At 48.6% G+C, this 24,179-nt stretch overlaps 4 protein-coding genes across 5 annotated transcripts; 2 read left to right on the top strand and 2 right to left on the bottom strand.

Moving 5' to 3' along the window:
- Positions 1 to 413: 413 nt before the first annotated feature.
- CYP27B1 (cytochrome P450 family 27 subfamily B member 1) lies at positions 414 to 5,858 on the top strand. The gene is made up of 9 exons (XM_081309673.1): positions 414 to 1,436; positions 2,060 to 2,250; positions 2,733 to 2,935; positions 3,021 to 3,221; positions 3,307 to 3,479; positions 3,696 to 3,868; positions 4,042 to 4,120; positions 4,408 to 4,605; positions 4,941 to 5,858. The coding sequence occupies exons 1-9, from the start codon at positions 1,251 to 1,253 to the stop codon at positions 5,052 to 5,054; spliced, it is 1,518 nt and encodes a 505-aa protein (XP_081165799.1). The 5' UTR covers positions 414 to 1,250; the 3' UTR covers positions 5,055 to 5,858.
- Positions 5,859 to 7,897: 2,039 nt separating this feature from the next.
- On the bottom strand, positions 7,898 to 12,926 carry MARCHF9 (membrane associated ring-CH-type finger 9). Its single transcript, XM_081311463.1, has 4 exons — positions 11,958 to 12,926; positions 10,767 to 10,922; positions 9,891 to 10,083; positions 7,898 to 9,632 (listed from the first exon to the last, which is right to left on the bottom strand). The coding sequence occupies exons 1-4, from the start codon at positions 12,312 to 12,314 to the stop codon at positions 9,298 to 9,300; spliced, it is 1,041 nt and encodes a 346-aa protein (XP_081167589.1). The 5' UTR covers positions 12,315 to 12,926; the 3' UTR covers positions 7,898 to 9,297.
- A 3,136-nt stretch (positions 12,927 to 16,062) lies between these two features.
- Positions 16,063 to 18,911, top strand: CDK4 (cyclin dependent kinase 4). 2 transcript variants are annotated; one of them, XM_081311371.1, is made up of 8 exons: positions 16,065 to 16,261; positions 16,689 to 16,925; positions 17,084 to 17,219; positions 17,332 to 17,499; positions 17,647 to 17,756; positions 18,114 to 18,164; positions 18,294 to 18,429; positions 18,642 to 18,911. In XM_081311371.1, the coding sequence occupies exons 2-8, from the start codon at positions 16,708 to 16,710 to the stop codon at positions 18,729 to 18,731; spliced, it is 909 nt and encodes a 302-aa protein (XP_081167497.1). In that variant the 5' UTR covers positions 16,065 to 16,261; positions 16,689 to 16,707; the 3' UTR covers positions 18,732 to 18,911. The 2 variants fall into 2 exon arrangements, with proteins under 2 accessions (XP_081167498.1, XP_081167497.1); XM_081311372.1 differs by lacking the exon at positions 17,332 to 17,499 and having other exon boundaries at positions 16,063 to 16,261.
- An 88-nt stretch (positions 18,912 to 18,999) lies between these two features.
- TSPAN31 (tetraspanin 31) lies at positions 19,000 to 21,942 on the bottom strand. Its single transcript, XM_081311373.1, has 6 exons — positions 21,742 to 21,942; positions 21,057 to 21,224; positions 20,563 to 20,643; positions 20,099 to 20,227; positions 19,762 to 19,875; positions 19,000 to 19,667 (listed from the first exon to the last, which is right to left on the bottom strand). Exons 1-6 carry the CDS (start codon positions 21,802 to 21,804, stop codon positions 19,593 to 19,595), a joined length of 630 nt encoding a protein of 209 aa, XP_081167499.1. The 5' UTR covers positions 21,805 to 21,942; the 3' UTR covers positions 19,000 to 19,592.
- Positions 21,943 to 24,179: the final 2,237 nt, after the last annotated feature.

Genomic DNA, 24,179 nt, shown 5'->3' with positions numbered 1-24,179 from the left:
ATGCCCGTGCTGCTATTTCTCAGGAAAGATTGGTAGGGGGTGTATCAGGAGCCTCCTCTCATCTTCTCCCTGCCTAAGACTTGATTGGGGCAATCTCTGCTCCCTTTATTGTTGCTGTCTTGGAGAATCCCTGGTGGTAAGGGGGTGGAGACCCTCTCTTTTTCCATGTAAACCTTTGATTCCAGAACTTCAGAGCTGGCTGGCACAGTGCCAGACATGGATAGTGAGGGGAGTGAGATGTAAGGAGCAGAGATCTAAACTATGGAGAATTCTCTTTTTAAAAAAATATTTTTTAGATGTTGATGGATCTTTATTCATTTATTTATATGTGGTGCTGAGGATCAAATCCAGTGCCTCACACATACTAGGCAAGTGCTCTACCATTGAGCCACAATTCCAGCCCTAAACTATGGAGAATTTTAAAGCTGAAAGTGGAAAGGAGCGATTGACCAGACAGCTACTTAAAAGGAGACTGAGTCCGCTAGGAATTCAGAGCATGCACTCAGCCCTTGCTCATCCAACAGTCCAGAGAATTTCCAAACTTTTCTACTTTGCAAAAAGTTCTTTCATTTCTGTTCCTCAAACTCCAGATTCCCATGGGTAGAAAGAGAGCACTCACTGACCTAAGAGACCCCTCCTGAAGAAACAGATAAGGTGCCTGAAGCCATTTTAACCCATTAACCCACCTGCCTAGTATGAGTATGATACAATGGGAAAGGTAGACTTGGCTAGTGCAGGAAAATCCTGCTCATCTGCACAGAGAACGCAAATGCACCCCAACAAGCCAAAAATGTGGGGACAGTTACAGCCTCTACTAGGTTTCCCTTCTTTTCCTTTGTGGAGAAGCTGGAGGATGAGGAATTCCTAATGATGGCTCAATAGGGGCTTAGTTCCCTGGGGAAGTGGGAATTACCCCCAAGGTTGTCTCCTGTAATCTAAATAAATACTAAATAACCTTTCCACAGAAAAGACCTTTAGCTGTTGGATTAGGGCACTAACTACCAAGGAGAAACTGAGACAGCCTCCCCTCCCACAAGGGTCATTGCAGCATGAGATCCAAAAAAGCCACAAAATTAATCCCAGACCTGCTTACTGACCTTGAACATAGACCACTCAGGAAAACGGGATTGGCTAAGAAGCTCTGAGAAGGGGTGTTGTCACTGCCTTGTCAGGGCTTAAATAGGGGTTCAGGCAAGTAGTCCAAATGCGCCAGAGAAGGGCTCTCTTTCTCGGGTTCTCTGAACTGCACCATGACCCAAACCCTCAAGTTCTCCTCCAGAGTGTTCCATCGCGTCCACTGGGCTCCTGAGTTGGGCGCCTCCCGAGGCTCCAACTCAACGCCCCGGAGCTTGGCAGACATCCCCGGCCCCTCCATGCCTGCCTTCTTGGCTGAACTTTTCTGCAAAGGGGGACTGTCGAGACTACACGAACTGCAGGTAGGAAGGGACAAGTCTCTGTTCCTGGAGCTGGGGGAACTGGCTTTGATAACGCCAGCAAGGACGGAACATAGGACAGTTGGTGAGAATGGATGCCCATGAATTATTTAAAAAAAAAAAAAAAAAAAAAAAAAAGCTTGATGGGACTGGGGTCGGGGAAGGTATTTTGACGAGTGCAGAATCAAGGGGTTGCCCTCAGAGCTTTCTCTCTGTACAAACGTTTCCTGACCCTGTAAGATAAGAATGCCGGAAAGGTAGTGCTGGGGATCCTCCTGCACATTTGGCTGTAAATCTACGCCTTCACTTTCATTCGCTAGGGACTCTTCCTGAAATAGACAGCTCAGGTGGGGGAAGCTTTAGGGATTTCTCCTCCTTGGTTTTGCCCAGATGACCAAGAAGAGGTCCTGAATGTCTGCATGACACAAAATTCCTACGTTTGGCCCACCACATTCAAACTTTCCAAGACGGTAGAGAAGGAGTTTCAAGCATTGGGGCCATATACTTAGCTGGGCACTCAAGAAGCTCGTGGGTCTCAAGCCTAGTTAAGTGCCCTTGGCATTGGCACAAGCCAAACTCAGTGCCCATCCAGGGTATCCTAGTGTCTGCTGCATGGGTTTTCCCAGGTGCAGGGTGCTGCGCGCTTCGGCCCCATGTGGCTGGCCAGATTCGGGACCCTGCGCACAGTGTATTTGGCCTCCCCTGCACTCGTCGAACAGCTCCTGAGACAAGAGGGTCCTCGGCCAGAGCGTTGCAGCTTCTCTTCCTGGGCGGAGCACCGTCGCCGCCACCAGCGGGCTTGCGGACTACTTACCGCGTGAGTCCTCTCTGCCCTCAAAGCTCATACTCCTGACAGCGAGTCCTAGTGAGTTGCAACCCAATATATGCAAAGGCTTAGAGAAAGCTCCGCTGTTTCTTGCAACCTTCCAGCATCTCGGGGTTCTCCAGTCTGTTCCATCCAAACTCAGGTTGAACCCTGCTCTCGATCTCCACTCACTTCCTTATACTTAGAGACCAGAATCCTGGGAACCGAGGTAACAGCCGGAAAAGGCGAGGGTACAGAATCTGGATAGAATGTAAGATTATTTCGCTCAGGTTACCCGGGAACTCAGTCCTCCCCGCCCCCGCAGGAGGGGCGGGTAGAAAATGAGTAAAGAAGGTAGAAACATGGAAGATGGGCACAGGCAGGGGTAGCTTTTTTTTATCTGGAAGGAGGAGATGCAATACTTGGGCACCCCAGTCAAGCCATCTTCAGATATCCCCACCTCCCTAGTGCGCCCTCTCTCTGCACCCCTGCAGGGAAGGTGAAGAATGGCAGAAGCTCCGTAGTCTCTTGGCGCCGCTTCTCCTCCGGCCTCAAGCGGCTGCTGGCTATGCCGAAACCCTGGACAAAGTGGTCTGTGATCTTGTGCGACGACTAAGGCGCCAGAGGGGACGTGGCACCGGGCCGCCCGCCCTGGTTCGGGATGTGGCGGGAGAGTTTTACAAGTTTGGACTGGAAGGTGAATGCCAAAACAAAATTAGGGGTAGGTGTGGGAGACACCCGAGCGATCTCCCAGTGCCCTTACAGCGCCCCCTCCTGGCCAGGCATAGCCGCGGTGCTACTGGGTTCTCGCCTGGGCTGCCTGGAGGCTGAAGTGCCCCCGGACACCGAGACTTTCATCCGCGCGGTAGGCTCGGTGTTTGTGTCTACGCTGTTAATCATGGCGATGCCCAGCTGGCTGCATCGCCTAGTGCCGGGACCTTGGGCCCGCCTCTGCCGAGACTGGGACCAGATGTTTGCGTTTGGTAAGACACAGAAGAGGGTTGGGAATGGGGAAAAGTATAACTTCTCAGAGGTAGTGAGGCATCAGGGTGTCTTTTCCCCATGTAGCCCAGCAGCTGGTGGAGCGGCGAGAGGCCGAGGTAGCCACGATGAACCAGGGAAACCCTGAAAAGAACATGCCATCTGGGGCACACCTGACCTACTTCCTTTTCCGGGAGAAAGTGTCTGCCCAGTCCATCCTGGGGAATGTGACAGAGCTGCTACTGGCTGGAGTGGACACGGTGAGGTTCACCCTCTACCCTGAGAGACCCACTTCCGGAGTTTATCCTCCCCAGTCTCTGGTGCCACTTTTCTGCTTCAGGGAATCCCCTATGGTCATGAAGGGGCTCAACTAATCCCTTGATTTAGCACATTCTTGGCCCCAGACTGCTTCATATTCTGCCGCCTCTACTAGGCCCCATACCTAACACCTAAGATGCTCTCTCCTGCCCCTTCAGGTGTCCAACACACTCTCCTGGGCTCTCTATGAGCTCTCCCGGCATCCTGAAGTCCAGAGGGCACTCCATTCTGAGATCACAGCTACCGTGGGCCCAGGCTCCTGTGCCCACCCGCAAGCCACAGTTCTGTCCCAGCTCCCCCTGCTGAAAGCTGTGGTCAAGGAAGTACTAAGGTGAGGGGGGAGGAGAAGAGGAACTAGAGGAAAGGCTGGGGAAGCAGGGAGAAAGGAGAAAAATGGTATTCTATGGCTGGCCAAAATTGGGTTTGGAAGTTGGAGGCAATGAGAAAGAGGCTATCTCCCCTAGCCTCATCTTGCTTTTCCCTATCTTTTGCTCTGCAACCTAGACTGTACCCTGTAGTACCTGGAAATTCCCGTGTTCCAGACAAAGACATTCATGTGGGTGACTACATTATCCCCAAAAATGTGAGTATAGCCTATGAAGCCCCTTTTTCTGAGCCACTCCTTACTATCTTGGGCCCCAGTCCTGTTCTCAGACACCCTTCAAACCTTCCCCTTGATCTGAGTTCCTTTCTCTTGAGTAAAATGGGGCAGCAGAGAAATAATTCCAAAAATAGCCCCAGAAAACTTCCCTGTCAACCAGAACCTGACTTTATCCCAGTCCATAGATTTTCTTTTTCATAACTATCCCCACTCTACCCAACTCTTTGCTTCTGAGTCCAAACTGACAAGTTTGATTCCACTCCCACCAGACGCTGGTCTCTCTGTGTCACTATGCCACTTCAAGGGATCCTGCCCAGTTTCCAGAGCCAAACAGTTTTCGCCCAGCTCGCTGGCTGGGGGAGGGCCCAGCCCCCCACCCATTTGCATCTCTTCCCTTTGGCTTTGGCAAGCGCAGCTGCATGGGGAGACGCTTGGCTGAGCTTGAGCTTCAAATGGCTTTGGCCCAGGTAAGTGTTAGAGAGCTTATGTACCCAGACTGAGAAACTCAACCCCTCTAAACTGTGAGCTCTTGTCATATGATGAGCACAGGAAAACATGTAAAACCTGGCAGACCTAATCCTTGAAAATATGGCAATGCCATTATAGGTCTGAAGTATAAGCAAGGATATTTGGACTATCTTTTTGCCTTCTATAATCCCTTACCCTCACTGACCAAGAAGGCCCCTACTGTCCACAGATGCCACCCCAACTATTCTAACACTAATAAAGCCCTTTGCCAGTTAATCCTCCCATTATAGATTCCCTCTCACCCATGGTGATAGCCTTCTTCTTCCCTTTCCAGATCTTGACCCATTTTGAGGTGCTGCCTGAGCCAGGTGCTCCTCCTGTAAGACCCATGACCCGGACCGTCCTGGTGCCCGAAAGAAGCATCAACCTACAGTTTGTGGACAGATAGTCCTTTGAAAGAGGCTGTCATCAACACAATTTCTTTCATCATAGGGAGTTTTTGGGCAGAAGATCAAGAGATACACCTGTTCCCAGACAAGGCCTAACTAATCTGAATATAATGACCGTAGCAAAGTGCAGGAGGCAGCCCTGACCCATGTGTAAAGTATGCACTTGACCTATCTCAGTAGGTCCTGAGACAACCACGGTCCCTCTACTTGCTTGGCTCTTTTCCTGGTCATATACAAATCCTTCAGAGCTAACTCAGATTTTAACAGGTAATCTGGGTGGCCTGAGGTAGGATTCAACTACTGCTCTTTTGGTGCTTCCACAGTGCTCACTGATGCTGCTGGCTAAGCATTTCTCACAGCATGAGCAAAGAAATTGTGCATCTGCTCTGTACCTGGTTGGTCTCCCTTTAAATATGTGAGCTCTTCAAGAGAGAGGGATGAGACTTTATTTGGTCTTCATATTCCATATCAGGACCTATCTGATTAGGTGACAAAACACACATTCTCATATTGAAACTGGACCATGTAGAGAAGGGATAAACAGCTTACCAGGCTATGTCTACCCCTCTTCCTTCCTTCATCTTGCCCCAAGAAGATGAATCTGCCCTAGACTGGTTTATGATTTAAAAAAAAAAAATCTTGGCTCTCTAGTCACTTTTTCTTCTTTTTCTTTGAAACAGTGTCTTACCATGCTGCCCATGCTGGCCTTGAACTCATGATCCTCCTGCCTCAGCCTCCCAAGTAGCTGGTATTACACGTGTACACTACCATGCCCAGCCTCTCTGGTCATCACTTAATTCCCAGGCAGAGATATCTGTGGTCCAGTCTTGTTTTATTTTTTTATATTGAAAATTTTTAATATTCTTAAGTTTTCGAATAAAAGAATCCAAATGTTTTACCCTTGACTTTTGACTTAATCTTCTCTTACTCTCACTTCCTGCAAGACCCTGATCCCCATCTCCTTCCTTGGATTTTCAGATCCCAGGAATGACTGCCAAAGCAATGGGAGGTCTGGGTCCCTGGAAGAGTGGTTTGCGATCCAAAGCCTGACATGTTTCTGTCTGCAGTGGGAACAGCCAAGTCTAGTCTTGCTTTCAGTAAGAGGTCAAGGGGGTGGTAGTGAAAAGTAATTGTAGGAGCCGAGTTTAAAATGGGTTGGGGAGCTAGGCAGAGGCAGCTGACTCTTTGGTGAGAGAAGTCTTTTGGAACCTGAACTACCAGAATTGAAGGATATCCTAAACGGCTACTCTGCCCTCTCTGGAAACAAATTACTACAAGATAGTTTGCTTCAGAGAAAGAGGGTCATAGGAAGGGAAATGTGGAGTCTGACAGCATGAAAGTTGAGTGGGAAAGTGGCCAGAAGCCCGGGGCACTGCAGTAGGAACACTGGAATGGGCAGAAGGAGCTAGTTTCTTAGTCAGCATTCTGGCCCCGGAGAGGCTGGACACAGTACTCCTCTTGTAATGTGTGCAGGTTAACTCATCTTCCATCCAGATAAAACTCTCAACACCCTATGCAGCTTCTCTGCATTCCAAATTACCCTTCCCTTGTTAGGGCTTGCCCCTTTCTCCTGTCCTTCCCCCCATTCCAATTACTTGGGTGTTGGTGAAATTTCATTTCACGTCTTTCTCCTCTGCACTTCCTCTGCCCCATCTTAGACATGGCTCCCTGACCACAGAAACTCCATTAACCATCGGACCTTCTGTGGAGGGAACAAATCATGCAAGATCTACGGAAAGGCATGGTATGCCCAATGCCTTGTGCAAAGACCCAAGAGACCCCTCCTCTCAACTTCCTTCTCTACTTAACACTCAAGTCTCCACTTGTATTCCCTTATCACCAAACCCAACTTAAACCTAAAATGACCTGATTTTTAGCACAGTTAAGCTTTAATAAAGCCCAGCCTACTATTGGGCTTTTTGCCCTGGAATCAGTGATAAGACTTCTACCTACCTATACTCTTTCACAGGTCAGAAGGAATGAACAATTGAAGAGGACAGCAGTGCTCATGACCTTTTTCCTGGAAAAGGATCTCTTTAAGTTAGAAAAAGGGAAAGAGAGGACACCACATTGACCTGGTCCCAACCCCATCTACAGACCTTCATTGGTGCTGAAGGAGAGGGAAAAATACTGTCACTGTGCCTGGCTATAGGACCCAGGGTGGAAATGGAGATTGTGTAAGCATGCCTATTATTACTGGATGTGTCTAAGTTTCTATATAGCTCAGGCTCTGCACAGAAGTTCCATGTATGTCACTGAGCCCTACTGGCCAGTATGAGTATTAGTAGTCACTCTGATTTCTAGCTCCCATGTAGCCCCCACCAGCTCTTTTGTGAATAGTCTATCTATAAAGTTTGGCCCTCTGTTCCCTCAGGTGAAGTCAAAGAGGGATATATCCCTAGGGAAAGTTTCCCACTGAAAGATGGAGGGATTGGCCTCAGTTCTCTCTCTGTTCTGATCTCCTCAGAACTTGGAAGTGATATGCTTCCACATTCCAAGGTGAATCAGACCCCAGTTCAGCTTTGATTCCTATACTTCCAAGTGCATCTGTATTCCAGCACCATGGACAGCACCCGGGACCCTTTCTGGAGAGGATCAAGGTTTCCTGCCCAAGGATATGTGGGCCTTTAGAAGAGAATAATTTTCTCCAAAACACCCCAAGTGAGGAGGAAGCACAGAATCTTCCCTAAGAGAAGGACCAATAATAAGAAAGGCCTCTGGATCTGACTTTAGCAATGTAAGAAGGAATTATTTTAATGTTGATGAATGGTTCACTTGAAAGACACCATCATTCATATAATACACAATCCCCAGGCCTCAGGAGAAAGGTACCAGGCTTTGGATTGACCCATTTTCTTTTTCAGTGCTGGGGATGGAACCCAAATTTCCCATAGAGCCCTCTCTATGCTTATGCCTCCAAGAACAATACTTTCCACTTAATACTACTAACTGGGCAAACCAGGATCAGACCTGTGATCCTGAACTGCCATCAAAATAGGTCGGGGGGACTCCCTCCATGGGTCCATATTCACTTCATACCACTTTTCTGAGGAAGCACAGTACCTGAGAAGAATAGAATTCAGATGACCTCCAGAATAAGATGGACATCTCCAACCTTTCCCCACCACCAGGCTCTAACGTTCAGAGAGAGAGGATCTGAAGAGTTATCAAGCAAGTGCTATACCCCTGAACTACATCCTTGGCCCAAGGAGTTCTTATTCTTACAAACAACCACCATCCTTCACATTTGCAGTGTCTATTACCCATCATGTTTCCATATCTATTATATCACTCAAAACAAAATTCCAAGGTTCTGTGCAACTCCTGATGAAAAACACATTTTGGAATTTGTTATACCAGTTACTATTTGAAATAAATGAACCATCAACTAGTCTAGAAATATTTATGCCATTGTTGATTTTCTTTGCAATGGCATCCAACCTGTCCCTCGTTTATCCTCATTCCAACTCTATGAGGTAGACAGGAAAACTATAGCTTAGAGATTTTTTCCTAAATCACACAACTTAAAGGTGGCAGGTCTACCCTCCTTAGATAGCATTGAGCACTGCCATCTAGCAGCCAAAGTGACTTATTCTCTAGCAAGTGGGAGTCACAACTTCAACTCAGAACCCACTGCTGCATTTAGAATTTGCAACATGTGAACAGAAGCCTCCCAGCCCTCCAGAAAACCCCCAGATGAGAAAGGAGTCTCCACGTGCATATAAATGATTCTTTATGCCCTTCCCCCATGCAATGGGGGATGGAGCAGGGGGAAGTCCCCCGCCCTCATGCAGGGAACGGGAGGTCAATGTATACTAGTCTTATTGCCAGATGCCCTGTGGCCATGGGATGGGGAATGGGGGTCTACAGCCCCTTTCTTCTGGCATCGGTCCCCCTTTGCCAAGTCACCATGGTGGAGCTGGGGTGAGGGGGGGCTGGAGGCCCTAGGAGCTGAGGTAAAGACGGTTCTTTCCAGGGAAGAAAAGCTGCTCTCCCCACCTGCCCACTGACCATCTCAGGATGAGTATGAGGAGCTGTCAATGGTGGCTAGAATGTCATCCAGGTGTCTACTCAGTGGGCAGTAGAGAACAGACAATGTCTCCAGCCTGAGGCTGCCCACAAAGATCCTCAGTGGTGGGGGCCACTGCCCCAAACACCTTGTCCAGGTGGTTCCTCCAGCAGCCATGAGAGCTTGTGTCTGGCTGATGCATTGACTTAAGATCCCTGCTTTTGGAATCCAGATCAGACGGTGGTGACCCTCATGACAACTTCTCGACCAGAATGGGAGCTGGAACGGGCATCTGGTGGCCGCAGCTGTCCAAGGAGGTGCAGGATTGTATAACCACAGCGCTGAGGCAAGAGCGTCCGCATGCGCTGGGCAGCTGGGGGACGGCTGGTAGCCCCAGTGGGGGGGCCCGTCCGTGAGGTCCTAGGGCCTGGCTTCCCTGCTGTCCCTCCCCCTGCATCTCCTCCTATGTCTTTTGTCTTGTCATAATTCAGCACCTTCCACTGCTGGTTCACTGCCTGCCAGCGCTTGAAGATTCGGTAGACAGAAGAGCCTTCATGAACGATGAGGCCTGAACAAGAAGGATAAAAAATCTTGGATCAACTGCTGTTGAGACCGAGGCCAAAGGTCCTTAAAACACACATAACAGAGTGAGAAGACACAGCTGCAAAGGATCCTGAAGAAGCAGGGAAGGGAGGGATATCAGGATACCTCTAAGGACCCCAATGGCAGAAAACAAAGCCATGAAACTGAGGGGATAGACAGGAAAGTTAAGTGAGTGACTAAAAGGAAGATGCTAAGCACATAAGGGAGAGAGAGGTGCCCTCACCTATGCAGACAACATCCATGAAGCCGTACATGCCGTAACAGATCTGAAAGAGCAGATCTTGTCGTTGCCACTTGGCTGAAGGGCTGAGTGAGGACCAGATAAGCCAGGAGATGCTGGCGACGAGGAAGAGCGAGCCCAGAACTATGGCTGCAATCTGGACTTTCTCGATGACTGTCAGGGAGATGGCCTGCCACTGTGTAAGAGAAAAGACTCCAAATGGTCACAGAAAGGGACAGAGGACTGGGTAATGGGCAATCCTGAAAAGGAGGAGGCTCCAGGCGCCTTCTCTACATCCTTTAGGTAGGATTTACATCTGTCTTCTCTGTGCCTTAATCAAACCTAAAATGTGACACTCACCTGACACTATTTATCTGTCTTATTTTACAAAGGCAGAATCAGGCAAATGCTCTAAAGCCAAAACATCTAGGTATAAATTCCAAATCTTAACTCTATTCCTTACTGGTTGAATAAACTTATGCAAGTTTTTAAATCCCTTTGTGCATCAGGGTTCTCATCTGTAAATTGGGGGAAAATGTATCTTAATTAATAGGATTATTATGAAGCTTAAAAGAATTAAAGAGTTAATGTATAACCACACTTGATAAACAGAAAACACTGCATTTGCTATCATTATCATCATCAACAACTTTCTTTTCCTTTTCTGTTGTCCCAATGCCTGAAGCAGTGTCTGGAATACAAGTGGCACCCAATAAATGTCTTTGTGAATAAATGAAGAAAGGATTTACAGACAGGAAACATCCATAATGGTGGGGAGGAGTGTCTTTGGAAAAAAAGAGTAAATGAGATAAAATAGGCTCCCTGATCCCTATAGTAGAAAGGCCTTCCCCCATTCTGAGTCCACTCTTTGCACCTCACCTGCAATGGGTTCTTGGTGCTGATCGCCAGGACCTGGTACTTGAAGTAGCAGAGTTCACAGCTCCAGGAGCCCCTCTCACTGATCCAGCGGATGAGGCAGGGCTGGTGAGTGCAGCGCACTGATCCGTCACAGCGGCAGGGGCTCAGGAGCTCCCCCTGGAGGAAGTGTGAGGAATGGCCCTGTCAGTCATCACCATCCCACCTGATTCTGTGTTCCAGTTGAGGGAAACCTCTTAAATTCAGACCTGGACTAGGGAGGTAGCTCAGTAGTAGAGCGCTTATTTAATAAGTGTGAGGCCCTAGGTTTGATCCCCAAAAGCGGGGGGAAAAAGACAAAAACCCCTCAGGTCTTTCACCCAACACTGGGCAAAAGGCTAACGCTGCAGCAGAAAAGAAGGAAGTTAGAGTTCAAGAAACACTTCCCATAAAGTAATTCGGTATAGGGGTTAGAGGTAAGTCTGGGCCTTCTCTTTTCCTAGAACTTGGAAAAGGTAGTTTTCAATATTTCCTAGAGGGAAGGCTTTGCTCTAGGATGCGGAGGGACAAAAGGGTGAGAGTTTCCTTCCCCCATCCTATCATTGTAAAGTACAGCATTTCATAGATGATGGAGACTAGAATGGATTATTGGTCTTCATTTCCACAAGGGTAACTCTTGAAGGTGGGAGTGAAGCATGTTCCCCTTTAGTCAAGGAATCATTTCTCATTACACAGAGACACCCTCTGGCACTATCCCGGGACAACTTTGCCCATAAAATTTAACAAAGGCGGCTCTTTGGAATGAGAAAGTTGCAGAATGTGAAGTGAAAAGTGCCCCAGCGGGAGAAATAGTGAGGCAGGGTTCTAGTTTGGTCCCTCCCCTGAAGATGGGAACAGATGCATTCTCCATAGGTCCCCCAGTCAATGGCGATCCTGGCTAAGGGGAGCAGGAGACAATGCTGTCCCCATTAATGGGAGAGAGGAATCATGACCTCTCCCAGGAAAAAGCCCCACCTCTTCCTAAGGACCCCCGCCACCTCAACCCAAACACACTCTCCAGGAATCTCCAGCCAGCTGCCCCACCTCGCCCTATTCCCACCCAGGTCCTGGGTCCCGCCCAGCCTCCTCAGGCCCCGCCCCCTGCTCACGTCCCGGCAGACAGCCCAGGTGCGCGCCCCCCACCCCTCCCTGCCCAGCCAGGTGCCCAGGCCTGACCTGCTCTGGGCCCTGGAAGCAGATCCGGCACTGAGGGGTTCGGAGTCCGCTATCCAGGCTGCTGCTGAGCGACAGGGCATCCAGTGCGCCCGGGGGTGGTGGTGGCGGCGCGGGCGGTGGCGGGGGTCCGGTCCGCGGCTCCTTGTCCCCGGCCAGTCCCCGGGCCCGCGGCTCCGACCCGTAGTACTCCTCCTCGTCGCCGTCGCCGTCCCGGGTGGAGCAGCCGGCGAAAGGCGCCCAGCCGCAGCCGCCTCCCCCGCCCCCCCGGGGCTGCGGCTCGGCCCGGGGCCGCCCCCCGCCCGTCAGCACCAGCAGCTTCAGCTCGTTCAGGAACATGCGGAGCCGAGACTTGAGCATCGTCCGGGCGCCGGGGGGCGGGGGGCGGCGTGCAAGGGGGGCTCTTGGGCGGCGGGGGGAAGGGAAGGGACAAGGCCGGGAAGGGGGCGCGCGCTGGAGAGCCGAGCCGGGCTGGGGTCTTCTGGGCCTGCAAACGCCGTTCACTGCTGACACCTCCGGGGCTCCAGGGCTCGCGAGGCCGAGAGGGCTGGTGGCCCTGGGGCGGCAGAGTAGGCAACCATGACCGGGTCAGGGGGCGGGGAGGGGGGCTCAGGGTGCCGCGCCCTGCGGGTCCGGGTCCGGAGCGGGCCGGGCCCCCGGGGTTACGCGCCCGGGTCCTCCTGCGGCGGGGCCGCCCCCCATCGCCGTCCTGCGGCCCCAGTCCCGCTCCGGCTCCCGGATCCGGCTCGGCTCGGCCCGTGCGCTCGGCGGTGGCAAATGGCGGCTCCTTCCGGCGGCGGCGGCGGCGGCGGAGACCCCCCCGGAGCGGCGGGCGGGCGGGGCGGGCGGGGCGGGAGCCGGGGAGCCGGTGAGGGATGAAGGGAGGGGCGGGGAGGGAGAGAAGGAGAAGGGGCCGCGGCTGCGCATCCCCGCCCAGCCCCACACGAGCAGGTGTCCCCAGGGGCGGGGCGAGTGTGTAGCCCCGGCCGGGTGGAGGGAGGGGAGTGGCCGAGGAAGGGGAGTGTGCACATGGGTAGGAGAATAGGTGTGTGTGTGGGAGTGGGTGTGTGTGCGAGAGAGAATGTAAGAAAAGGTAAGTGGTGAAAGAATGCAGGTGTACCGGGGGAGAGGTTTATGCGAAATGCGAGTGTGCACAGAGCTGAGCAACGTCTGAGGTTGAGCAAGGGATTGACTCAAGCAATAAACACTCTTATGCAAAAGACTGAAAAGTGTGCTAGGCATTGGACTGTAAAAGAGAGCTGTGTGTGTGTAAGGAATAGAATTGGATTATGAGAGAAACAGAAGCGTATCATTGTAACCATTGTAACACGTCAGGGAGGTGAATGAGCAAGACAAATAGAGTGCCAAAGGGATGGGAGTATATTTCCCGATACCTTCTTGCCCTCACCTCCACTACACTGAAAGACAGACACACACACACTCTCTTCTCTCTCTCTCTCTCTCTCTCTCTCTCTCTCTCTCTCACACACACACACACACACACACACACACAGCCCTTTGTTTTTATGGGGGCCTTGAGCCTGAGAAACAATTCTCCCCAATCCCTTTTCTTTCTTTTCTTTTTTTTCTTCCTGTTTTACACTTAACATCCTCCCTCTCACCCCTTTTGCAAAGCTGAGGGAAAAGAGATTCCAGGGGAGCCCACTGGGTCAAACATGCTGGGAAAAAATTAATTAGTAAAAGAGTAATTAACAGGAGAAAGGAGGAGATGGAGCCAGGGACAGACTGCCAAATTAAGGCTCCCAACAGAAAGTGACAGAGAAGAGGCAATGTTTTTATGAAGTATTCAAATGTTTTGGATGGACAAATGAATGAATCAGAAAAAGAGGCTGGGAATCAGGCAGACATAGAGGATAGTTTCTGTTTTAGAGACAATAAGCTGCAGTAGTCTTAGTAGGGGGAAGGTAAGGGAACTAGTATATGAAGGGAGTTTGACAAACTTGCAGACATTTAGCTTAGACTTCCAGAAGCCATATAAACCAACCATCCCTAGCAAGGAAGCCAATAAAATATTTATCTCTCCAGCCTGGGCATGGGAGGTGTTTGTTGTTGTTTTCTGTTTTTGCAGTTTGAACCCAGGAACCCATTACTACCTAGGTACATCCACAGTCGTGTGTGTGTGTGTGTGTGTGTGTGTGTGTGTGTGTGTAATTATTATTATTTTTTGAAACAGGGTCTAAGTTGGCTAGGCTAGCCTCAAACTTTCCATCCTCCTGCTCACTATGGTGGCAAATACCTATAATTCTACTGTGGAGGTTTTTCTTTTGAGTGTCCCAAGTGCCCTTGCCAGCAAGGGCCCAGAGCTGCAACAGAATGGAAAGCAAGAAAAAATCTATAGCAACATGTTTTCCTATTTTACCCTGAATCATGGTTTACATTTCTCTTTATATGAACTCTTACACTGTTAGCCAGATAGTTAGGGAAATTACAAATTTGGATAAAAGAAGTGGCAAATGCAAATGATAATAAAATAGTTACAGACTTTAGGGCTAGGGGTGCAGTTCAGTGGTAGAGCACATGCTTACCATTCCAAGCCCTTAGGTTCAATTCCCCAGCAACCAACCACCCCAATTTTTTTTTTTGCCGGTACTGGGGATTGACCCAAGGCCTTGCACATGCTAGGCAAGTGCTCTACCACTGAGCTATATCCCCAGCCCACCAAAAAATAATTTTTATATGGTTCCATATTTTAGACAAATTCCCACAAATGGGATAGTAATCCCTTAGTCCCACACTCCCAAAGAGCTCAAAGGTAATAAAGTTGGAGTTAATAATACAAGAGAAGTCAGAGATGGGCTGGCACTGTAGCTCAGTGGCAAAGGGCTTACTTAGCAAGTGTGAGGCACTGGGTTCAATCCTTAGCATCACATAAAAATAAACAAAATAAAGGCATGCTGCCCATCTACAACTACAAAAATTTTTTTAAAAGAGAAGTCAGAGAAATCTTCCTCTATATAGGTGTATGTGGACAGGAACCTTTTGAAAACAACAACTACTACTTCTGGGCAGGGATAAGGGGTAAGAAAGCTGCACTGGGAGAAGAGAGGGAAGCACAATGATCTCTCTGAGCAGTCATAAGGTTTGCAGAGGGGCATAAGTCATTCTCATATTACGTAGTGGTCTGTGGGGAGGATGACTTCCTTGGACATGCACACCCCTATATCTACCTGTCTGTATACAACACACACATCACAGAACCGCAGAATCTTAGTGCTGAAAAGAACTTTTCAGGTCAAGTATTCCAGTTCAGCTCATCCATAACTGTCTCTGCCAAGTGACATCTAGTCTCTGGCTTTAACACCCCCTAGGAGGTTTGGGAGTTGGGAAGAGGGGAGGGAATTACCTTGCCACTCTTCCTATTAGATTATTGTATTATCTCCTGTCCATTTTTAAGTCCTACTTTGGTCCTCACATGGAAATTGTCTACTCTATTTTATAAGATCACACGATTGGCTACATCTTTATAGACAGCCTTATCACTACTTCGGAGAGCTAGTGACTGAGATGCCAAAACCTAACCAAAACAAAAACATCACCTACAAACTGGAAGCAAGCACTTAATAAAATTTTGTTGAATGAATGAGTGAAACAAAGACCCAAATGAGAATCTGTTTTCCCATGGCGATGGAGCGAAAAGATGACAACACCACCTCTAGTACTCGGATCCCTCATCCTCACACGGACCACAACCTGGCCACCAATGCGGAAGAGACTGAGAGACAAGCAAGAGCCTGGAGTAGCGCTCAGGTTCGGCCTCCAGCCAGGAGTTGAAAGCTGGGTGGCCCAGGTTGCCATGGCACCGCTTTGGGCTCCACCCTCCCTCGCCCCCGTTCGCCCCGCCTCCACAGACCGGGTTTTGTCAGCCAGTTAAGTGTCTCGCTGCGTAACCACACCTCTGCTCCTCCGAGCACTGTTAAGCGGTCACGTGTGATAGCAACAGGTCACGTGGCTACCGTCGCCCCTCGGCCCCCTTCCCTCATCACTCCCCTCCCCTCATCGCCCCCCCTCTCAAAGAGGCTCCGACGGACCCTCTGCGCATGGGTAGCAGTCACGTGTCCCGAACGTCCGGCGTTCGCCCCTCCCTCCCCGTTTCCGCGCGCCTATTTGGCAGCTGGTCACATGGTGAGGGTGGGGGAGAGGGGGCCTCTCTAGCCTGCGGCCTGTGTCTATGGTCCCGCCCGTAACGTCCAGCTGACCCGGACGGAGCTCGAGTGTATGGCGCCGAAGGAACCGGCTCCGGGGTCCCGATAACGGGCCTGCCCTCGTAGCTCTTGGCCTGCAGTGAGGTAAATGCAGCCACTTCTCAGGAATGGGGGCCAGTCCCCGCCCCCCAAGACTTCCGATGCGTGCGCCTGGCAGGCTGCTTTTGGAAGGGTCGCCCAAGGGCGGGAAGTGGGGCCTTTGTGGTGGTGGAAAGGTGTAACTTTAGGGACTGGGGTGTAAAATCGTCGATGCTAGATGTGCCATGTGTGATCTCCTTTGTGCACGGCACAGTGGTCCCCAAGAGAAAAGCGTATATTTTTCTTTCAGTTTCACGTGGCCAGAGGAGTTGCTGATAGAGTCATTGTGTTACCTGAGCGCGGCCTCTGGACTGTTGGGAAGGGGATGGGATGCTGATGATGGTGTTCATGTGGGAATCGCTTTACTGCTACATGCTGCTATCATCCTAACTCTGGAAGGAAATTTTAATGGTAGATGTCTCTGTGATTGTAGGGTCTCCCCTTATCTGAGAATGGCTACCTCACGATATGAGCCAGTGGCTGAAATTGGTGTCGGTGCCTATGGGACGGTGTACAAAGCCCGTGATCCCCACAGTGGCCACTTTGTGGCCCTCAAGAGTGTGAGAGTCCCCAATGGAGGAGGAGCTGGAGGGGGCCTTCCCATCAGCACAGTTCGTGAGGTGGCCTTATTGAGGCGTCTGGAGGCTTTTGAACATCCCAATGTTGTCCGGTGAGAGGAAGGTGGAAGGGTGGGAGTGGGAGTAAGGAAAAAGACAACCTTTAAGTGGGATGCGTGGTCAGAAAAAAAGTGGGGAACCTGAGAGAATATGGGAAACTTTTATCAGATCAAAGGGGATTGAGCAATATGTGACCATTTATTCTGGCCAGGCTGATGGATGTCTGTGCCACTTCCCGGACCGACCGTGAAATCAAGGTGACCCTAGTGTTTGAGCATGTTGACCAAGACTTAAGGACCTATTTAGACAAGGCACCACCACCAGGCTTGCCAGCCGAGACCATCAAGGTGAGTATTGTGGGTAGATCTTGAGAGATGGATTGGGATCTATGTTTAGAGCTTGGAATTTCAGGTATGGTGTCTGTTTCCAGTGAGTCTGTACCTCCCCCTTCCAAACCAGGATCTGATGCGCCAGTTTCTAAGAGGCCTAGATTTTCTTCATGCCAATTGCATCGTTCATCGGGACCTGAAGCCAGAAAATATTCTGGTGACAAGTGGTGGGACAGTCAAGCTGGCTGACTTTGGCCTGGCCAGAATATACAGCTACCAGATGGCCCTTACACCTGTGGTCAGTAGAAAGATGGGAGCTAAAATGGGTTCTGGTTGGTGGTAAGAGAGTATGTATAGTATTTGAGAAGTTCTGTGCTTCATGTCTTCAGTCACACAGTTGTGATTCATAACTAGGAGCACCCTTACCCACTCCTGTTCCCTTTAGGTTGTTACACTCTGGTACCGTGCTCCCGAAGTTCTTCTGCAGTCTACATATGCAACCCCTGTGGACATGTGGAGCGTTGGCTGTATCTTTGCAGAGATGTTTCGTCGGAAGTATGGAACCCCAAAATCCTAAACTGTATCGAATTCTCCAAACCTTTTATTCATCAGCCATTATCTATATATACCATTCCCATATTTCCCCCCATGCCCATTGATCCCCTTAGTGCTGGGGATCAAAACTAGTGCCTTGTGTGTGCTTGGCAAGCATTCTGCCACTAAGCTATGTCCCCAGTCCACTCTGCCCTTTGTTTTACTTGAATATTACTGACCACCTTTATCTATAACCAGAGACACCGAAATTTCCTGGAGTTAGTAATTTACTATCACTGTTCGTTTTGAACCGCTCAACACTAGTCATTCCATTACTTTCTTTGAAAATGATCACTACTTAAATCTTTTTCACCTCAGGCCTCTCTTCTGTGGAAACTCTGAAGCTGACCAGTTGGGCAAAATCTTTGAGTAAGTACCCAACAAGGAGAAAATGAATTTCCCATTTTGAGTCCTATTTCTGCTGAGCTCTAGATAGCAACAGGCTCTTTCCCTGGGGAACTAGAAAAGGTCCTGACCAGATTTCTTCTGTCCCCACAGCCTGATCGGGCTGCCTCCAGAGGATGACTGGCCCCGAGATGTATCTCTACCCCGAGGAGCCTTTCCCCCAAGAGGACCTCGCCCGGTGCAGTCAGTGGTGCCTGAGATGGAGGAGTCTGGAGCTCAGTTGCTGCTGGTACTAGTAACAGGCATGGGGTGGGATTGGGATGAGAAATGTAGTAGGTAAGAAACCAGATCATTGTAGTTCATGAGACCTTATTGGTGGATGGGCTGCAGTTATTACTGCTGTGAATGGCCAGAAAGGGACATAGAAGTAGCTCATCCCAGGATGTTGGAGGTACGGGGTTTTTTCCCCCATAGCTTTCTAACCTTTGCCTCTCCCCTTAGGAAATGCTGACTTTTAACCCACACAAGCGAATCTCTGCCTTCCGAGCCCTGCAGCACTCTTATCTACATAAGGAAGATGATCCAGAGTGAGCAATGGAGTGGCTGCCACAGAAGGAAGAGATGATGCCATTTTCCCTCTTCTGGACACTTGAGTGGAGAAAACGCCATTGAGAAGGCGACCTCTGCCTTTCTCTCTGAGGCTGTGAAGACTCCTCCAACTTTTTACAGAGAATTTTTTGCTGCCTTAATGAAATTTTATACTCACCCTTCCTTTTGAGGCTTATCCTTCTCCTGCCCCCCCTCCCATTTCTATACACTAAGGGGTCTATCTCTCCTCCTCCTCTTCCCTACCTTGATATTGGGGTCCTTTTTTTATACAGAAAAACAAAACAAGACAAAGAAATATGGTCTTTTTTTTTTTTAATGTTTCTTACTCTGATTGGCTTTGCCATTGGGTGATTTGAAAAACCACTTGAAAGAAGAAACTTCCCTGCACAACTATAAAGACTCTTTCATTAAGTTACACAGGGCCTAGGCTGTCAGTGGAGCTCTTTGACTGGAGGTTAAGGCGGCTTATGTTCACTAAGCTTTCTCAAAGTGGGTCTTGCATCTGATTTACTCTTGGAGCCAGGCCAAAGCATGTTGAGGTGGTCCAGCATGCAGAAGAGTGAAAAAAAAAAATAGCTATGAGTGAGTGACTACCCCACATCCATGCACTCCCAGGCTCTGTCTATATCCACTTGGGGAAACAGGGAGTTTTTCCTCCTCCTTACTTACTCTTGTTCCAAAATATGTCAGGACGTAAAGCCTAGCCATTCAATTAGTTTTAGGGAATGTGGCAAAGGGCCTTTCCTTTTTCTTAAACAAAAAGGGCTTTAGACCCTAAATTTTCCCAAAGGGAGGAATAAAAAGCTGAGAGAAAACAGGGAAAAGTCAGAAGGGTCCTTAGTCTCATAGAAAGGCACTAGGGTTAGCTCGAGGGTCCTTCTGATTCCGAAATCTCATTGCTAGCCAAACGCCAAGGATCTATGGGAACAAAGGAGGAGAAGCACAAATTAGTTTTGAAATTTGGGGGATACACTTACTAGAGAAAGTGTATTAGGGAACTGAAGAATATTACCTCCGTAAAGCTAAAGAATAATCCAACACCCCCCAGGATTTTCAGGGCCTCGTCTGAATGCTTAAGAAACTTTTCTCCACACATCTGGCATGTGGAACTCCTGTTCTTGCAAATCTGAGGATTACAAAATGTGTTTACAGATAATGCAAAGTCCCTAGTAATAAAAATCCCGCTTAGCTATGTTCCCAGCATCCATATCTCCCCTTGTGCCAGTACAGTCCCAATACAAAGCTGCTAAAGAGGTAATGAGATTCCAATTAAATCGGCCAATGTGGGCATTGCCCTGATCTAGGTTGCTATTTTTCTCCCTGTTGTGCTTCCCCATCCACCAACTCACTGCATTGCAGGAAGGATCATCTTGGTACACAGTTGTGAGGTTGAACAAGCCACAGCAATCAAAACTTCTTTCCAGTTCATGCCTGGTGCTGTTGCTCATGACCCACCAAGAAGCATTGATGACATCTGTCTAGAGAATACAAGCAAAGGGAAGTTATCTCCTATTCCCCAATATCCTGATCTTGGTTCAAGTGTGTCAGTTTCCCTGTTCTAACAAAAGAAGTCAACATCCTTTGGAAAGGAATGTATGTCACAATTACAGTGATAAATATCTGCTTTGTCAGGTTCTCTAGATAACCCTCATGGAGAATTAACCATGTATCTCAGAGGAAGCTCATGGCTGAAGTAGTGGACCTAGGATGATTTGGGGGTGCAAAGTCAAGACTTAAAGTAAGGAGTTACATCAGAATCCCACTTGGTAAGGTGGGGAAAGGCAAGCAAATACTTGAAAGGGCATCCCCTTACCTGTTTGCTTCGGTTAATAGCCAAACATGAGCAAGAGATTCCAAACTGGAAGATGAAGACCAAACCAAGGATGATCATGTACTGAGAGGAAGAGTTAATGGAATAAAGTAACCAGATTTTTTTTTAATTTGACCTTTCTTTACATATATTAGTTGTAGATGGACACAATACCTTTATTTTATATAACTATGTGGTGCTGAGGATCGAACCCTGTGCCTCACATGTGCTAGGTAAGCATTCTACCACTGAGATACATCTCCAGCCCCAGTAACCAGATTCTTTTATGTTCCATTTAAAATAACCATCTGGTCTCATATGTTCGTAGAAATTACACAATCATGTCAAGTTGAAACATCAGCTTTTGCTGTTTTGCAGACTATGTATGATACAGGGAAGGTAAAAGAGACATGTCCCTACAATCAGAGTCCCATACCCTTTCTAACTTATTCCTAGACAAGAGCCCAGGTGACCCCTATCATTTCACACCAGGATACAAAGAATAGCAGGACTTGGTGGTGGTTGACAGCACCCACTAGTCCTGCAACTGCAATTAGGAGAAGGAAGACTCCCACAGCAATGACTCCTCCAATGATGTGGATGCTGGACACCAGACCCAGGCCCTTGCCCCAAGCAGCCACTCCAATGAGCAAGAAGCCCACCAGCTATAGGAAACAGAAAGCAGGATACATCTCAAAAGAATTCTGGCATACAGCACAGTCAAAGGCTATCACAAAGGGAATCTGGCAAAAACTGGACAATCCAGGTGCGTGAATGGTGGGGGGTGGGGGAACGGGTGCTACAGAAACAGCTTTCCTGGGTTCTCTTTCCAAAGCAGGTCAGAATGGCTGGGATAGGGATAGGGAGACAAGGGAAATAATATACACATTGAATCCTTGGCGCTGTCTACCACTTGTTTTGGAAAGAGATCGGTTCACGAAGTGAGGGATGGGACTTTATACCCACAGCCTTCACTTCTTACCCCCCATCCTCAGACAAGGCCCCTGATCACCGGAAGTCTCTCCTCTTCCACGGAAATCCCCAGGAATCCCCTCCTCGCCGGAAGTTCCTGGGAATCTTCCCGGAACCCCCAGTACACCCCTCTCCCCACCGGAAGTCCCCTAGAGATTCACCCCACTCGCCTTTCCGCCGCGAAGCTTTCCCCCACTTCCAAAATCTCACCATGTAGACCACGTTGAGAGCGCACAGCGCATTCTTGGAGCAGGCAAAGCCTCCGCAAACCATCTCCCCAGCTCTGGGGACCCAAGTGGTCCCAAGGACTTGGGGGAGGGTCTTAGGGGACCGTCTTCAAGGACCCCGACAGCTTCTGTCTCTTTAAATCGAAGACGGCCAAACTAATTCTCTGCGCCTGCACGGTCCCACCCCTGCCTGTGGATTGGCGAAGCTCGAGGCTAATCCAGGACGTTGATGGCCTGAATGCCAATCAATCTGCTTTACGTCACCGACCCGCCTCCCGGTCCCTCCTTTAGTTTCTTCATTGGATGAAATTTATAACTGGGGGCCGGGTTTCTAGACAGTCTCATACCCACCGGAGCCTAAACTTCAAAGGCCCGGATTGAAAGCTGAGCTTTCAATGCTTAGGGTTGAGAGAGGGCTGATCTGGGGTGGGAGGCTCTGGAGAAGCTCAAGGGAAAAGCGAGAAAAGGGGTTTCGAAAGCTGGACGAAAGGGCTCTGCCCCTCGAAGGCGAGCCTTTCCCCCTCCCTCTTTCCCCTTGTCTTGCGGTGACCTCATGATGACACCATTATCTTGTTATTGCGTCACACTGGGGAACGCCCCAAAGAGACAGATATTGAGCTATTTGGCCAGGCCACTCAGACCTCGGGTTGAGCATAGCACCACCTAGCAAACCCTCACACGTTTTGTGTACACTAGTACACAAGTTCTGTTCGGTATCCCCGATTACCAGGGTGTGAATATGCAAGAAATTCAATTTGGAAAACAGTGGCCTTCGACTGGTGCTTTCCTGTTTGTAACAAAGCCACAAGAACACACACGGGTGTGCTAGGTATCTTCTTGCAAGCCTGATCCAGGGCTTGTGTTGGCGCGGGGGGCGGGGGGCGGCGGGGACGGAGACATAAAGGGAGGAGTGCGGAATATGAATAACTACGAGAGGATTCTCACGTTATCACTCAGAGGTGGGCACAATGGTTGGTCAATAACCGTCTTTTATTGCATAAATGCTTTGACACACCTACACCACCTCCCTTTTCATAGGAGTGGGGAAAGACATAATCCCTTTCTCCCCCAAGAGAAAGGAGCAGTCTTAGTGGGAATGATTTGTGTGTACTTAGATTCTATGTTGCCTAAGCAATATAGTCTCACTGAGTCAGACTGCATGGGTTCCAACTTTGCCAGTTCCTAACCTTTGGCTAGGTATTTAAACTCTGTTCCCATTTCCTCATCTGTAAAGCATAACAATACACTTACTTTAATAACACACCTCTAACAGTTCTGGATTGTTGTGAGGATTACCTGGTTACCCCCCCCCCATTTTATGTGTGTGTGTGTGTGTGTGTATACTTATATATTTATTTTATGTATGTATTGTAAACTACTATACATTATACACATGTTAATTATGAAACTAATTGAACACACAACACAATAGTTTTATCTGGTTATAGATTACTTTCCTTCTTTATAACTCATTCTACACACACACACACACACACACACACAGGAGAAATTGGCAGGCCAGAGAGGTTTAAGTCTTGAAACAAAGTAACTAAGTCACACTACCTACCAACTTTTACACCTAATCCTACCCTCCACTTCCATTTCTCCTTCAATTCCTTATGCACTCTCTTCTCTTACAGGTTCTAATTGAAGGTCTGACTATATTAGGGAGAAGGGAAACTGTCTGGCAAGCATCTTGGTGTTTTGTGTGTGTGTGTGTGTGTGATGAAAAGGTCATTAAAATTGTAATCAGAAGACCATATCTTTGTTGAAAAGCTCACCTGTTTCTGGCCTCTCTGAGCCTCAGTTTCCTTTTCTATATAATAAAGATAAATAATCCTTCCCTTTGGGCCTGTTATGAAGACAATATATATGAAAGTGTATTAACTATTATACATTATACACGTTAATTATTATGAAAATAATTGTTCATAACCCACTTCAATCTAATGTATGAAGTATGATATGTCAAGAGCTTTGTAATATTGTGAACAACCAATAAAAATTTAAAAAAAAAGAAAATAATTGAACACACATAATAGTTTTATCTGTTTATTGGTTACTTTCATTCTTTATAACTCATTCTCCCCATAACTAAAGGGTTACATTACAAGATATTAGTCTTCAGGGATCATTAAAGGGTGTGGAGAGTGGTAAGTATAACTGTACACTAGAATTCAGGGCTATGAGTAATAGACTATTTGTATATGTATTTCTGTGTGAGTTTGAGACAACACAAGTTTGCAGATCCCCAACTTTGGATTTGTACCCGAGACTGGCTGGCCACATTTTTCCACAACTGACACCCATCTTAATTAGCCACCTCCCACAGGAGGCTCTGGGACACTTGCTAAGGTTCTCCCTCTACCTGACTGGTAAATCATACCAGGGGCTGGCTGGCAGGGCTGATGAGCCAACGCT

This window comes from Spermophilus citellus (genome assembly GCF_964194105.1).
Source record: "Spermophilus citellus genome assembly, chromosome: 10".
NCBI lineage: Eukaryota > Metazoa > Chordata > Mammalia > Rodentia > Sciuridae > Spermophilus > Spermophilus citellus.
The sequence above is the reverse complement of the archived record's forward strand: the minus strand, read 5'-3'. Positions and strand labels throughout refer to the sequence as shown.

Bases quoted from the DNA above. Each gene is read 5' to 3' on its own strand.
- CYP27B1 (XM_081309673.1), top strand. From the start codon at position 1,251: ATGACCCAAACCCTCAAGTTCTCCTCCAGAGTGTTCCATCGCGTCCAC. The intron at 3,222-3,306 runs GTAAGACACAGA...TTCCCCATGTAG, and splicing joins GGACCAGATGTTTGCGTTTG to CCCAGCAGCTGGTGGAGCGG. The intron at 3,869-4,041 runs GTGAGGGGGGAG...TCTGCAACCTAG, and splicing joins GTGGTCAAGGAAGTACTAAG to ACTGTACCCTGTAGTACCTG.
- MARCHF9 (XM_081311463.1), bottom strand. From the start codon at position 12,314: ATGCTCAAGTCTCGGCTCCGCATGTTCCTGAACGAGCTGAAGCTGCTG. The intron at 10,084-10,766 runs GTGAGGTGCAAA...TCTCTTACACAG, and splicing joins GCACCAAGAACCCATTGCAG to TGGCAGGCCATCTCCCTGAC. The intron at 9,633-9,890 runs GTGAGGGCACCT...CTTCTTGTTCAG, and splicing joins CATGGATGTTGTCTGCATAG to GCCTCATCGTTCATGAAGGC.
- CDK4 (XM_081311371.1), top strand. From the start codon at position 16,708: ATGGCTACCTCACGATATGAGCCAGTGGCTGAAATTGGTGTCGGTGCC. The intron at 17,500-17,646 runs GTCAGTAGAAAG...TGTTCCCTTTAG, and splicing joins AGATGGCCCTTACACCTGTG to GTTGTTACACTCTGGTACCG. The intron at 18,430-18,641 runs GTACTAGTAACA...CTCTCCCCTTAG, and splicing joins CTGGAGCTCAGTTGCTGCTG to GAAATGCTGACTTTTAACCC.
- TSPAN31 (XM_081311373.1), bottom strand. From the start codon at position 21,804: ATGGTTTGCGGAGGCTTTGCCTGCTCCAAGAATGCGCTGTGCGCTCTC. The intron at 19,876-20,098 runs GTGAGTTGGTGG...TGTAATCCTCAG, and splicing joins ATGATCCTTCCTGCAATGCA to ATTTGCAAGAACAGGAGTTC. The intron at 19,668-19,761 runs GTAATATTCTTC...TTGTTCCCATAG, and splicing joins TATTCTTTAGCTTTACGGAG to ATCCTTGGCGTTTGGCTAGC.